Source organism: Heteronotia binoei, chromosome 21 (genome assembly GCF_032191835.1).
Source record: "Heteronotia binoei isolate CCM8104 ecotype False Entrance Well chromosome 21, APGP_CSIRO_Hbin_v1, whole genome shotgun sequence".
NCBI lineage: Eukaryota > Metazoa > Chordata > Lepidosauria > Squamata > Gekkonidae > Heteronotia > Heteronotia binoei.
Window position 1 is genome coordinate 169,598,235 of NC_083243.1, and position 16,104 is coordinate 169,614,338.

The 16,104-nt window shown below is 45.4% G+C and overlaps 1 protein-coding gene across 1 annotated transcript in view; it reads right to left on the minus strand.

Annotated features, from left to right (window-relative positions):
- Window positions 1–711: 711 nt before the first annotated feature.
- Window positions 712–16,104, minus strand: part of DTX4 (deltex E3 ubiquitin ligase 4) — a 57,434-nt gene continuing 42,041 nt past the window's right edge. Inside the window, 8 exon segments of the mRNA XM_060261934.1 lie at window positions 712–1,244; window positions 1,247–1,312; window positions 4,089–4,182; window positions 4,417–4,458; window positions 4,460–4,579; window positions 7,346–7,498; window positions 7,960–8,021; window positions 15,861–16,022. Of these exon segments, the coding sequence (XP_060117917.1) occupies window positions 1,081–1,244; window positions 1,247–1,312; window positions 4,089–4,182; window positions 4,417–4,458; window positions 4,460–4,579; window positions 7,346–7,498; window positions 7,960–8,021; window positions 15,861–16,022 (863 nt within the window). The 3' untranslated portion in view covers window positions 712–1,080.

A 16,104-nucleotide genomic window follows, 5' to 3' on the forward strand; every position in this document is an offset into this window, starting at 1 on the left:
TTACTCCACTCATCTTATCCCACTACAGAAACAGAGCAGACATAAAAACAGTCCCCAGAGAGGCAGTTCACAAACAGAGAGAAAGATCTGAGTGCACAGCTCTGCACTGGTCTGGCATTAAGTAATGCAATGAGATAAAGGGAACTGACCTAAACTCTAGCCAAGTGAGTACTGTATTAAAGAACCCAGCTCGGTATGGCCACATCTTCTGTAAGAACAATAAAGCATTTTGGCTTGGAATAGATTATCTTTGCTTGGAAGGAGGAGTGGGCCAAATTCTGTGAAACCAAGAACCAAAGAAGCAAGAAGTCTACTGGCTCTGCTTGAATTCAACATTTTCAGCTTCTTTCCCCCTAGGAAGCAGGTCAGACCCCACCAGTAAGCAGACCTGCTTCTTAGAAGGAGACTGGGGAGGCAGCCTTGGAATGTATCAGGTCACCAGAGGGAAGAAGGATCAGACCAGCACATTTCTGACTCACACTGAACCCACAACATGAAAGCAGCAGGGACATGACAACATAAAACCAGGCACCTAGCTGGGCAAAAAAGACCAGGGCTGGTTTTAATCCTCAGTACCTTTGGAATGGAGGCTTCTTCTTGGTTCCTGAGCGGTACCACAGAGATGCCCTATGGGGCTACTTGTCCCAAGACATACTACTGTTTTTCATTGAATGTATAGTGGGTTCCTAATCTCCCCACACAAATATGCCACCATGTCTCAGAGCTACAGACAGAGAGCAGCTTCGCATGTCAAGGTTAATGTAACCTCGGGCTTCATTGGGATAACTTCACCCCATGCTCAAGATGAGCCGGAAAAAACTCCAGCTTTGTTTGCTATCACTAGCCAAGTGCTGTGGGCCACTGAAGCGCAAGCCAGTGGTTTCTCACCCGAACAAATCCCTAAGCAGACAGTGGGGCAAGCAAAACTGAACTTTGCAAGAGGCAGACGGTGGCAGTGGCAGGAGGAGGAGGAGAGGACAGAGAAGGCACAGTAGAAGGAAGGGAGCATAATCCACGGAATACCACTATGGTTGTAGCTCCACCCCCAGGGCAAGGCCCTTCCCCTTTCCTCCCACATTCTCAGTCCTTTTCTTGAAGCACACTCTCCTCTGTGATGCCCTGAGCCACTAGCTCACTCAGCACATTGTCTAGGTAGTTGGGGTCAGGGTAGCCATGGCCAGTCAGGTTGGAGCCGAACTCGGTCTTGTGGTGAATCTCATTCCAAATTACTGTATCCGACTCGCGGTGGTGCTGGAAGTGCCGATGGCAAAGATGAGACGCCGATCCCAGGCTATGAGCAACAGCCTAACACCTGAGAGAAGAAAAGGTATGAAGGAAGTCATTCATGAGTTAGAAGAGTTTTGTGCCCAAACAACAGCGATCTCCCCCATGGACTATTTCATTTAGTACACAAAATGCATTTTCAAATACCTAGATGTTGGTATTTGAATGGTATTAACCCATCAAAGCGCACAGCAAGAGCTGCTGCTGCCTACTCCAGAATCATGTCTCGCTAGCAGACGTGCTTTCACCAACTCCTTCCCTATTCTAAAACAGGGGAAAGAAGAGATTCAAGGCAATCTTCAAGTTCTATATTCTTAAATGGAGAACTCAGGAAGATGTGGAGATGTCAGATATGCTGATTCAGTTGACTTTGCACCTGCAAACCACACAAAGACCACCATCTTCATGCTGATCCACGCCGGTCCAAACATAGACCACAAGATCAGTGAGTCACTACATGTTCATAGTCCATTTTAATATCCTAAGATCAAGCAATTTTGCTCTTCTGAAGAGCTGAAGGGGGTCAATGTTTCCCACGCTTTCAGTCTGTGCCAAGTTCATACAACCAACAGTGAAGGGAACTGTCTTCAGTAACACAACTCAAACACCAAGCTTACTCCCTTCAGCACCAATTGATACATTGTCTTTTAAGACTGTGCAGTCTACACTGGAGTCAGCGAGCAGGAGTTTCAGGAAACCTGTTTATTTTGTCCTTTCCCTCTTCCGTACTGTATCCCAGCCTCAATGTGGAAGAACTAGCGCTACAATGACTGGTCTCCTTTCTCCAAGGTCAGGGACAGAGGGTGGTGTTTGGGGATGAACTATCCCTGTGGCACCCATTACAATGTGGTGTGCCACAGGGAGCAATTCTTTCCCCAATGTTATTCAACATCTACATGCGCCACGTTGCCCAGATTATCCAGAGGTATGGGCTGGGGTGTCATCAATATGCAGATGACACCCAGCTCTATCTGCTGATGGATGGCCGCCCCGACTCAGCCCTGGAGAAACTGGGTAGGGCATTGCAAGCCGTGGCTGGTTGGTTGCAACAGAGCCGGCTGAAATTGAGTCCTTTGATGGGACTCCATTGATGCCCACGCCAAGGGTGGGCTAGATGGCCATCTGACAGCAATGAAGATCCTGTGAATTTAGGGGGAGGTGTTTGTGAGTTTCCTGCACTGTGCAGGGGGTTGGACTAGATGACCCTAGAGGTCCTTCCAACTCTATGATTCTAAGGGTGAAGGAAAGGAAAGGAAAGGAAAGGAAAGGAAAGGAAAGGAAAGGAAAGGAAAGGAAAGGAAAGGAAAGGAAAGGAAAGGAAAGGAAAGGAAAGGAAAGGAAAGGAAAGGAAAGGAAAGGAAAGGAAAGGAAAGGAAAGGAAAGGAAAGGAAAGGAAAGGAAAAGGAAAGGAAAAAGGAAAGGAAAAGGAAAGGAAAGGAAAGGAAAGGAAAGGAAAGGAAAGGAAAGGAAAGGAAAGGAAAGGAAAGGAAAGGAAAGGAAAGGAAAGGAAAGGAAAGGAAAGGAAAGGAAAGGAAAGGAAAGGAAAGGAAAGGAAAGGAAAGGAAAGGAAAGGTCCCCTGTGCAAGCACCAGTCGTTTCTGACTCTGGGGTGACGTCGGCTTGGGGGTATTCCTGGATGCCTTTCTGACTATGGAGGCCCAGATTACCACCACTGCCAGATCAGCCTTTTTCCATCTGAGGCGGGTCAGACAGTTAGTCCCATATCTCGTCCCCCGCGACCTGGCCACAGTGACCCATGCAATGATCACTTCCAGGCTAGATTATTGTAACTCTCTCTACGTGGGGGTGTCCTTGACCCTCCTCCGGAAACTCCAGCTGGTGCAGAACGCTGCTGCATGGATGTTGACATCGTCACCTGCACGGGCACTGGCTACCTACTGAGTACCGGATCCGGTTTCAAGGTGTTGGTACTTACCTTTAAAGCCCTATACGGCCAGGGGCCAGCATACCTTCGGACCACCTCTCCCTGTGTGAGCTTCGTAGGTCTTTGCAATCAGCGACCCAATTACTATTGGTATTACCCAGCCCCAGAGATGTCCTTTTCAGCCCTGGCCCCTGCCTGGTGGAATGAGCTCCACCTGGAGATCCGGGCCCTGCGGGATCTACTCCAGTTCCGCAGGGCCTGTAAAACAGAACTCTTTCGTCAGGCTTTCAGCTGAGGCACTGGACATCACTTGTTACTGGTCTCCCCCCTTCATTCCATCCCAGTGCTATAAGAGCTGCTGGACCTGGACAATAGGCCATGATTTTGAGGCAGAACCTGCCATTTTAATCTCTATTGCCACTCTGTAGTTTTAGATTTTATATATTTTAAATTGGTCTTTTATTGTTTTTACTGTTGATTGTTTTTATGATGTAACACACCCTGAGCCTGTCCTACGGGAAGGATGGGAGAAAGAAAGAAAGAAAGAAAGAAAGAAAGAAAGAAAGAAAGAAAGAAAGAAAGAAAGAAAGAAAGAGAAAGAAAGAAAGAAAGAAAGAAAGAAAGAAAGAAAGAAAGAAAGAAAGAAAGAAAGAAAGAAACTGGATACACATGATCTGGGATGCCCCAATTTTGGAAGGGCACATAAATAGCAAGCACTGGTACTTTATATTACTAAATTATTTTCTTATAGAGATGTGGAGCTGTGATACAGTTTGTAGTGGATTGCTCAAGAAGTCAGCAGCAGAGTCAAGAACAAATTAATTCAGGTTAGAACTCATACAGCAACTGAGACTGTTTGTCCATCTTAAAGCCAACTTTTCAGTAAGCTTGTTCAACTCCTACAATGAACGGCTGCCACTTACCTTTCTGCCTTTCTCACTGCCTGGAATGTAACAGTGCCGAGGGAAACCACGGGCAGTGAAGTTCTTCCCAGGATTTGGGTGCTCTGGTCCCTAGAGACAGAAAGGCAAATTAATTAAACTTTTAAAATACCCTTTAGAGACGTTTCAAACAGTGTGAGAAGCCTTCTTAATTCCCGAAGACCATACTGTGTCTTTGGGAATTAAGAACTATTGATAAGATAAGAAGATAAGAATTATTGTGTCAATAATTTGTCAAAATCTTGTTACCAGCTGTAACTGAGGTTGTCTGCTAATGACCTCTCTCCCATGAAGCTCTGGTCTTACCTGGATCCCTGGTGGGATGTTGTAGATAATTCGGATGGTTTTTACAGTCAAGATGTCCAGGCAGTGAGTGGGGGATAAGGTGATACTCCATCTTCCCAGGAGGCTGGGTGCCAGTCTTTACCCCGTAGATAGTTTTGCAGGTTGGACACTGCAAGCTCCCATCCTGAAAGCAAGATGGACAAACAGTAAGAGTAGGGAATGTGCTTCAAATTGCACACAACAAAGCAGGCTGACAGTAGAAAAGTCTGTCCCTGCCCTATAAAAGGTTAGGCGGGGAATCAATGAGGACTACTCTCCAGAAATATCAGAAGCATGTCACAATTCCATCCATTCTTACATGGAGAAATATAACCACTTGCCCTGACTTGAAAAGCCCAAGCAAGCTCAATCTTGTCAGAACTCAGAAGCTAAACAGGGTCAACTCTGGCAAGTACTTGAATGGGAGACCTCCTTGGAATACCAGAGTCAGAGACAGGGGCAGACTTTATTCAGCCACCTCTCTGAATATTCTCCATATCCTCAGTAGGGGTCAGTCAGAGGTTGCCATGACTTCCAGGTGCATACGTGCAAATGCACACACACCTTCCTAAAAATGCAAAAATGCAGAGAGAGAGAAGGAGAGGAATATAACCACTCAAGACAGGGCCAGAGACCAAGTTTCTTCTCTCCCTATTCCTGTGCTTAACCAGTGTGAGCTTGGTTTTCAAATGGCAACTAAGGATACTTGCATATATATTTTTATAGTAAACCAGGTTTGCTATTGAAAGCATATTCAAAAGTGAACTGCAACCAATCTTAGCTCCTTTCAAGGGGTGTCTGTATGAAACATGTGTTCCTCACACTTATACTCTGCAGCTGCCCAATTAACATGGCTTAAGTCATCTTAAAAAATGAGACATGTGAACAAACGTTAGGCCCAGTAAGATAGGAAACATGGTGTGGATAAGCTATAATTCTTAACAGTAACCCTTTGGGTTCAGCAACATTTTGAATTCAGCTTAGAAGGGAATAGTAGTTCAGTGCCATGGCTTTGCCTAAGGGAGAATATACACTCAAGTCAGAGCTCATTGGTTACAATAATTCCTTGCATACATCTCAAGAACATGACATGTCAAGAAACGGCAGCTATTGCAAACTGTTCAAGATGCAAGTCTAAAGATAAAGTCTCTCTAACCATGGCCTTCCAGTTGGCTCATGTGTATACTTCTCATATTAAAAAAAGAAATACATGTTGAGCCAAGGCAGCCAGATCCTGCATTTATTAAATGATAAATATTCACATAATGATTCTTTTGATTATGCTAGACAAGAGAAAAGGATGAAGACTTATGCAGAACACTGAAGCCCTATTACAGGTTCTTTGGCTTCTGAGGGCCAATTCACATGTTACAAAAGTCCCTGTGGGGACGTTAGGTTGCCACAAGGACTTAGGATCAGATGTATGCCCCTGAAGCTCCATGCTGGGAACCCAATTCTCAGAAGCCTGTCAACCTGATTTGAATCAGCCTGCAATGCATGGAGGAGAGGAACTGAGACACCTCTTCTTCCATCATACACTGTTTTCCTGACCCCCAAACACTCCCAGAAGTCACTGTGTGTCCCTTTGGGTAAACATACAAGTAGCTATCAGTACACACAAGCTTCTCCAACAGGCAAATAGTGGCTCCCCAAGGCTGTTTTAAGTTTGGATATTGGTGTAGGAGGGAAACTTTAGCTTTCTCCCCAGGCACAACAGTCTTGATCAGAATCAGATCCACACACCCCTGGGAATTAAAGCTTCTGCTGAAAGTCTGTGTGGAAGACAAGAGGACTTTGTAATGTGGGCATTGGCCTTAAGATTAGACTAGGCATGTTGTTTTAACTCCACCACCTAAAGCTGCCTGATGGTTATGTTGTCTGCTGACATTTTATTGCACTTTAATTATGCTGTACTGTATCGGTTTTTGTAAGGCACTCTGAAATCTCTCTGATTTTACTTGGGTGGGGCAGGAAGGAGGCAGAATATAAACATTTTTGATAACTTAATTTTAAAATAGCCACAATTCAGTAAGTAGTTAGAAAGGTTCTACTATACTATAAGCAGGGCTTTTTGGTTTTAAAAGCCCAGCAGGAACTCATTTGCATATTAGGCTACACCCCCTGACATCACCATTATTTCACGCAGGGCTTTTAAAAGAAAAGGCCCAGCAACGATCCATTTGCATATTAGTCCACGCCCCCTGATGTCAAGCCAGACGGAACTGCGTTCCTGTGCATTCTTGCTCAAAAAAAGCCCTGACTATAAGAAAGCCTGATTCACACAACCATTTATTATATTTTGAAGGGGATGGAAAAAAAGGAAGTACTGCTTCGCAATTGTGGAATTCACCACCAGTGTACATAGTGATATTATACACTAGAAGAGGGGGCTTTAAAGGGAGATAAGAAAAAAAGGTCTCTCAATGGCTACTAGCCATAATGACTAATGGGAACCTCCACATACAGAGTGAATATCTATGGTAGGCGGGTAACATCAGGGTGAAGCCTTGGCCTTGTTAGTCCTCCAGGGCAACTGGCCGGCCGCTGTGTAAAATAGAATGCTGGATTAAATGGACTCCTGGTCTGATCCAGCAGGCTTCTTGTTCTGTTCTTATGTTTTAAGAGAGCAAATCTCATAACAATGTGACTTCCCACACAGTGAGATCACAGCACATTCTATGAGGCTATTTTTTTTTTAATCTGAGGATCATTTCACCATGCTAAAATTGCAGAGGAAAGGGCCTAATGGTGACTTCTCCCACCAGCAACAGCTACCTCAGAAATAATTTTGGACTGTTATTCTATATGAAATATATATTCATTGCTGAACAGAATCCATGTACTAACTTGAGAGGCTGTAGGTGGATCACCCCCTAGCTGGGTGGATCCACACCTCTCCCCAGTAACATACCTTGTTCCCGTTGTTGTACATGGCTACGAGGCAGTGGAGGTGGTATATGTGGCCACACTTGGACAGCTTGCCCACCAAGTCTGGTTTGACTGCTGGCTGAGGACCTTTGTATCCTGAAGGAGCAGAGAGGCGTTCCATACAAATGGTACAGTCCTAAAGAGGAATGGTAAATTATGTTAAGCAGATGAGCAAATACATGCTTTGATATAAGGTACAACTCAAGGTTCAACCACATTAATGGCAGAAATATGCTCTTCTGCACTCTCCTTCTCCATCATCTATTTAAAATATTTTAAGAGTATTTTTATACTGCCACTTCAAAGTCCCGCTGGAGGTGGCTCACTTTCCTTCTTTCTACCACACTGCTCCCTAGGCCAGGGATAACCCCCCACCCCTTCTCATTTCTGCTGTATACATCATAAATAGGAATAAAGACTGTGTCACTTCTGTGTCCTGAACAATGCCTAGCAGACTATTAGCAGCGCAGTAAGAGAATTAAGGCCCAAACAGTTTGTAGCCTGTGCTTATTATTATTGTTTTTTAAACTGCACTGAGAACTGTTCCACTCTTGCTGGAACACAGACAGACATGCAAGATGCAAAAAGCAGACTCACCTCATCTGGGGGATGGCGCACCTTCTGTAAGTATTTTTTCAACACTTCCTCAGGAGTTTTGCCTGGATAAAGAAGAGGACCGAATAGCATTTCAGAAACATAAAAAATGTGCAGGTTCTCAATGAGCTGGATGGGAAATGGGAGTTCACTTGTGGTGTAGTGGTTAAGAGCAGCGGACTCTAATATGGAGAGCTGTGTTTGATTCCTCACTCCTCCACATGAAGCCTGCTGGGTGACCTCTCAGAACTCTCTCAACCCCACCTCTCATAAGGTGACTGTTGTGGGGAGAGGAAGGGAAGGTGATTGCAAGCAGCTTTGAGACTCTTTAGGGCAGAGGAAAAGAGGGGAATAAAAACCAACTCTTCTTCTTCTTCATGGGGCAGAGTCTCTTATAGCTTTATTAAAGGCACTGCAGAACTGCACAATACGATTTGTTGCCTTTTTCTGTGTTACTTGCCTTGTTGCCAGAGTCACTTGGAGTGATAGCTCTTCATAGGTCTTCAAATCACAATTAATTGCACTTAACCATAGTTTGTCACAGCCTCCAAAGCAACAAACCAGCTTGCAATTGGCCAACAAACGAAATTCCTTAAAACCATAAGCTGAAGTGAGTATGCAGGTGCCTGATGATGAAGCTATGATTTGGCTTCATATCCAAATTGACAAGCTGTAGTTTGCTCTAGAGGTGTGCAAAAGAAAAAAAATCAGGAAAATTTGGATTAGGGGGTATTTGGGGCTAAAAAAATTGGGAAACCGTATATTTCCTAATAGCAGATTCAGTAGCCGAATCTGATTCCACAGATATTCGCCTACTCCCAAATTTACAGCCCCATTATACCCTATGAGCCATTGAAATCAATGGCAAAATAGGGTATAATAAAAGGCAGCTGAAGGGGAGGGGGTTTGAGGTAGGGCCCCCACATTTGCAGGGCAGCTGCAAGGGTCTCTCCCCTACATAACCCCCAAGTTCCAAAAAGATTGGAACCAGGGGTTCCCATTCTAGGGGCACCCAAAAAGGCCCATTTCTCCCAATGGTCGGGAAAAAGCAATCAGTCAGTTTTCCCACTGTAATAACAGTGGGAAAACCGATTCTGGGGAGCAGAGGGTTTGAGGGAGAGCCCCCCACATCTGCAGGGCAGCTGCAGGGGTCTCTCCCCTACATAACCCCCAAGTTCCAAAAAGATTGGAACCAGGGGTTCCCATTCTAGGGGCACCCAAAAAGGCCCATTTCTCCCAATGGTCGGGAAAAAGCAATCAGTCAGTTTTCCCACTGTAATAACAGTGGGAAAACCGATTCTGGGGAGCAGAGGGTTTGAGGGAGAGCCCCCCACATTTGCAGGGCAGCTGCAAGGGTCTCTCCCCTACATAACCCCCAAGTTCCAAAAAGATTGGAACCAGGGGTTCCCATTCTAGGGGCACCCAAAAAGGCCCATTTCTCCCAATGGTCGGGAAAAAGCAATCAGTCAGTTTTCCCACTGTAATAACAGTGGGAAAACCGATTCTGGGGAGCAGAGGGTTTGAGGGAGAGCCCCCCACATCTGCAGGGCAGCTGCAGGGGCCTCTCCCCCACAGGCAGTGCCATGTCCCCAAGCAGAACCAGTGCCACCATGCTATTGCCTTTGGCACAAACAGTAAAAAAGGTAAAGGTAGTCCCCTGTGCAAGCACCAGTCGTTTTCGACTCTGGGGTGACGTTGCTTTCACAACGTTTTCACGGTAGACTTTTTACGGGGTGGTTTGCCATTGCCTTCCCCAGTCATCTACACTTTCCCCCCCAGCAAGCTGGGTGCTCATTTTATCTACCTTGGAAAGCTGAGTCAACCTGGAGCCGGCTACCTGAACCAGCTTTTGCTAGGATCGAACTCAGGTCGTGAGCAGAGGGTTCTGACTGCAATACTGCAGCTTTACCACTCTGCGCCACGGGGCTCTTAGGCACAAACAGAACATTAGATCAAACTAGAGAATCTCTCTTTCAAAACTTGCAGCTTTTTTGTTCTTGTTTAATATGTTTATCCACTTCTAGCTGCAATTACCATTCTGTCATTTTGGCATCTAGATTCTAATGGTGCTTCCTGGCAACAAATCCCCCCATATGAAATATGAGGGGACAGGGTGTCTGTTGTGGGGGAGGAAGGGAAAGGAGATTGTGAGCCGCTCTGAGACTCTTCGGAGTGGAGGGCAGGATATAAATCCAATATCTTCTTATCTGCTACTCTAACTCTATCCATGGGAATCCAACCAAGTCAGCAGTATGGACGCACAGTAAAATTCTCTTTTGGGGGAATGGCCCTTCTCTTTATACAAGAATGGCTCAACTGCTACTGTAAGAAGGTAATGGAGGGCATGAATGACTTCTCCAAACTGGGGTGTGTCAGGAAGCAATACCTACAGCCTAGTTTTTGGTGGAGTCTGAGAATATTTCAAGTATGCCAGGAAGAGAATGCTCTAAACCAGGGGCGTCGAACTCATTTGTTATGAGGGCCAGATCTGACATAAATGTCAGTTAGTTAGGCTGGGTCATATGTGCCATAAAATGTAATACCAAATATAAAACTTTATACCACTCGATAACAAACCCAATTAACGATTTTATTTTTAACTCAAAATACAAACATGCTTTAAAGACAATTTTGATATAAAGGCCTTCTGAAACCTTCCAGGAAAAGAAACTTCATGTAAAATCCTTAGGGCACAGACAGAAAATTACCCAGCTTAATCAAATCAATTCAGTTTTTACGAACCTCACAACCCCATGGGAGGACAAGAAATGAAGCAACTAGATCATGTATTTCGATTAGTTCTTATGGTGAAGGACTGCCCTGTTTCAAATGGGAGGAGGGACAGAAATCCATGACTCTGTGGAAGGGGGAAAATGCATTCTCTTTTTGCTCACCACAGTTAAGAATGAGCAAGAAGAGAATCCCCCCCCCCTTTAACTTTTTTCTTGTGGATTGAAGCTCTCCTCAAGGGGCAGGCTTTGCATTGCAGGGAAAGGAGGAATGATCCTTTCCAGGATCCAAACTGGGGCAGTGCCTCTGTGGTTTCTGATGCGCACAGAGTTGTCACAAGGGAAGAACAGGAGCCTGCCCTTGGATTCTGAAGCAGCTCCTCCCAAGTTGTTGGCTCTTGGGCATCCATCCCTGTCTGCGGAGGGGGAAAAAAGTTAGGGAAAAATGCATTCTCTTCTTGCTCAGCAAGGTATTCTTATCTCTGCTGAGCAAGAAAAGAATGCCCCCCCATCTTTTCTACTGAGATTAATCTGAGGCTAGGGCTTTGTATTGGGTGTGGGGGGGGAGATGGAACGACTCTCTTTTTCAGCATCACAATCCAGGCCAGGCAGACTGGCTGCCCCACAGCCCATTCCTCCTCTCCCCCAATGCAAAGCCTCTCCACGGGGCTTCTGGGCACCCCTCATTGATCCAAGGTGGTCCATTTTCCCGGCCCCATCCCACCCTTGGTATGCCACTTTTGCTGGGCGTTGTCCTGCTTGGGTAGAGAAAACTGCTTCACCAGGTGCTGAGAGAAGGAAAGGAGGCTAGCATGATTGTAGTTCCGGCAGCCCCCAACTTAACAGGGAGACTCACGCTGAAGTAAACTGCTACAGAGGAGGTTATTCTACCACACACTGGTCACAATTGGTTTGGCTTGCCTGCCTGCTCCCCCAAACAGCTTCCTGCTCCCACCCTCATACATCATGTTCCCTCCCTCACATGCTCGCGGACCAGATAGAAGCCCTGGATAGGCTGGATCCAGCCTGCAGGCCATATGATCAACACCTCTACTCTAAGCAGAAGGCATCAGGTGTAGAAAATGTCTCTACAGAGCACTACAAAATGTAAGCTGGGAGAAGGCAAATCACTCCCAATTTGCAATTGCACAACTGAAGTTACAGTACACCAAACATTTGGCTATGGGTGGGATTACTGCAGTCTGATTCTGGAGGTAGACCACACTGTGATCAATTAAAATGATTCTTGGGAGGGTGTATATAGTAGTGGAATCCTCAGTTAGCTGATTTAGTAGGAAAGTATAAGCTTTAAAGATTGTTAAGGAAAGAGGGTTCTCAAGCATGTTTTGGAATATCACTCACAGATAAGACAACTTTTGCCCTAATCCTTTTATGAGGAATTCTCTAGTTAACTCTGGAAAAGAAATTCACTCTGCACCTGCCAACGGGCACTGAAGTCTTAACTCTCGTATTCTTAACAGGCTGCAATCCTCACTTGGGACATAGCTACCTTTGTTGGCATTCTAATGGGATGGGAGGGAGCAGGGCCGGTACTACCATTAGGCCAACTAGGCAATCGGCAGGAGTGCACACCTCAGCGAGGCACAAAACTGACAATCAGCATTAGGATGTGAAATCTGTCACAGGTCTATCAGGTGTGGATTTTCTAGTCTGTCATAAATCTTCCAAGGGTGAATTCTTTATGCAATTGGCTTGAATTGAATTAGCAGTTAGCAGGAGATTCAACACAAGGTTGAATCAAACCAAAGTCCGACTCCTGTTTGCCTCTTTCCAAGTAGCCCTCACCATCCTTTGATTATAACTGAAGGAGGCTCTTCCGGGGAAGGCAGCTGCTAACTGAGGCACGACATGTCCCTGCCAGGGCTGTTTTCAGTTGTGAAACTCCCTTCCCAGAGAGGCCCACTTGGTGGTAGAGGAATGTTGGGTCAGACCAAGGGAGGCTACCTGGTCTAAGCATCCAGTTCTCAGCAGAAGAAAAAAAGAAGAGTTGGTGTTTATACATTTTATGTACCTTAAGGAGTTTCAAAGCGGCCTACTCTCATCTTCCCTTCCTCTCCTCCAAACCTTGTGAGATAGGTGGGGTTGTTTGGAGAGAACTGGAACTGGCCCCAGGTCACCCAGCTGGATGCATGCGGAGGAGGAGCAGGGAATCAAACACAGTTCTCCAGGTTAGAGTCCACTGCTCTGAACCACTACACCGTGTTGGCTCTCAGGAGCTCCCATGGGAAGACATGAAGGAAAATGCTGTCCCTTATTTGGCTCTTAAGAAACTGGTATTCACAGGTACACTACCTTTGAATGTGGAGGTTCTGTTTAGCTGTTCTGGGTAATGGCAATTGATCCATCTTCGGTGAAATATCTGGACCTCTTATTTTTTTTTTAATCTAAACCAGTGACAGCAAAGTTAATTGTATGAAGAAGTACATGATTCCATACTTGTGGTTTTTAATTAGTGCTGTATGGGCCTCTCAGAGAGCAATGATAAATCCAGGAGGTGGAAGGTTAACACTTGGATCCAGCCCTCTCTTTCCACTTGTCATGAATTCTGGACAGCCAGTGGAAGGAAGTTGTTAGTTGATACTTACTTAAGGTTACCAACTGAAGATTTGGGGGTAGAGTCTGGCAAGGGCATGTAAGTATTTGAGAATTAAAGGGTGATTGTGTACTGGGGGAGGGCATGATAATGGATTAACGGTTAGGAACCTCTGGTCTGTTCTGAATTTACTGACAGTCATTTTCATTGGGTGGCCTTTTGAGTTCTAGTTTATTCAGAAGCAGAAAATATCTCTCCAAATACTTCACTACATGGGTCATTTTCATTAGCCCGTTGTTCTGGTTGCTCTTTTCAAGGCCTTCCCTAACTCACTATTGCCCTTTTTGCAGTGGCTTGATTGTAACAGTGCTTCATAGATCCAAGAGGGGACTGTACAATAACTGTTTTCGTCCCTGGCTCAGAATTTGTTTTCCTTCCTGTGGCTGCATGCTGAACCGGCAGTTTCATTGAGCTGTCAATCATGACTGCAGAATACTATCCATATCCACACTATTAGGAGTAATTTGGTGTCACCTGCAGTGTTGGGTCACCCCTGATTCCAGATACTGGATGAACAAGTTAAATAGCACCATTCCCAGCTTCAGTCCCTAGGTCCTCTTCATTTCCCTCTGCTTTAGTTTATTTACTTCAAGTACATCCAACTTTTCTACCCAATGAGGACACAAAATGGCTTACAGCATTCTTCCCTCTTCCATTCCAGGGCCATCTGAAGCAATGCTGATTCAGTGACTCAATATGAATTTAGACATTTCATGAGAGGGAGCACAAGAAAGGGTGAGCCAGTGCTTGGCTCTCATGGTCCTTTCTTATATGTGGGGTCAGAAAGGAATTTTCCTCCAGGCCAGATTGGCCCAGGGATCCTGGAAGGTGGTCACTGGGAGCGGGGGGAAGGTAGTTGTGAATTTCCTGCCTTGGGGGAGGTAAGACTAGATGACCCTTGAGGCACCTTCTAGCTCTGTTTCTATTTTATCTTCCCTGCTTGGCAAGGAAAGGAGCGGAATACAAATCTAATAAAGTGATCTGTTCTCCACCAGCACAGCCTGGAGTGAAGAGTCACATGACATGGGTTGACATACCATAACCTCACTATTGACCACCTTATGATTGCCTAGCTTCACTCCCATGCAGCATGCTCCACCCTAAACCCAACTGCCTCCTGGTCTTGCTTGGCTTGGCCTAAGTGAGTTTATGCTAACTATAGTCCTGGCTTATTCCTGGACTGATATTAAACTTCTTTAGAAAATATGGTCATTTATCTAGGGAGCTATGGCTGATAAAAAGCAGCCATCTGGAGCTCCATTCCACAAATGAAAGGCAGAAAGAGCTAAGGAGCAATCAAAGCAAGAGGGGTTCAAATTTTTGAAAATTGATTAGTAGTGGGGGGTGGGAGCAAATAGCCTTGCCTAGGTTGCAAAAAAGCCTGGCCCTGGGAGGCAGGCATTTTGGATAAGAGGTTGGGGTCTTCCTTATTTCCTGGCTGTGCTCCCACCTCCTCTGCAAGATGCACAATAGGAACCAATGAATGGGACAGGTTTCTCACTAACGATGTTAATAGCGGACTTAACTAACACTGATTCTTGATGTTATTTTCTGATGTTTTACTCAGACTTGATAACAGATACATGGTTTTATTTTATTTTATATTTTATCACATTTTATACAACGTTATATAGATTTTTATCTTTGGTTTGCAATGGCTTACGGCTAAATGCAAATAAATGCTATAGTCCTGGATAGGTTTCTAGTGCCCCCTCCCCAAGCATGCAGAACTATGTATCAAGCAGATATGATGTACTCAGCAGAAAGAGTAGTGGGGAACCACACCAGTTAGGGATTGCATTTCTGAAGCACAGAATGCACACCACAGCTGGAACTGGAAAATACAAGGGGGTGGGTTATGTGCAGGGAACATGTGTTGGGCAATGCAACAGCTGGGAATCATTCAGGACAAACACTTGGCAGATGACACTGGTTGAATATCTGCCATCATCCAGCTATCAGCGGGTGCAGCAACAGAACAGCACAGGAAAGAAAAAGCTGGAAGGGAGTAGTAGAGGGGGGCAACATGATTCTTCAGGACAGTATATGGATCCTAGTTATAAGGGATTGTGAGAGAAGTCGGAAAAAGGGGCATTAAAAAATTTGCCCCAAAAGGCAGGAACTTGTAATATGAAGCCTTAAGAGCAAATCCACAGCTTACCCCACCTTCTAGAAGCAGCCAGCCAATGCTAATACAGCAGGACACATGGTCTTTCTTTGCAGAAGTCAGGAAAGCATCCAGGGACAAAGAGACAAGGAAGCCAAAGGATGAGGTAGTGCAACAGCAGAGCTTTGCATTGCAAGCTAAAATATGGCAGGCCTGTAAATCTGGGACTATAGATCTGAGTTGGCTTACAACAGCCCAGGCTTTGGCCTGATATCTGAACTGAGGCATATGCTATAATATGCCTGCAAATGCCACGCCATGATCTGGACTGTACAGGATGATGCTGGGTTGATTAGACAGCATCAAGGTCTTGCCAGGGCAGGGTGAAATAAAGAGTCCTCTAGAGCAGTTTGTGGATGGTGGAGAATGGGAAGGAAGGACCTTCTTTTCTTACCTTTCTTTGTCTGTTTTTTCGTGGTCTTGCGGCAAGTGCTGGAGAACCCAGGGATAGATTTGATTTCACTTTTGCTGACTGGAGGCGGATGAAGCACCAGCTTTGGGGGTCGAGTGAGGCAGACAGGCAGCCCTGCAGCACTCATGAGAATCCCTGTGATTCCTGGGAGGAACACAAGAGGGACGTTTGAGGAACAGGTCCCTCCCCACCCCGCCGAGCCAAACAACTTCCCGAGGTTAACTGA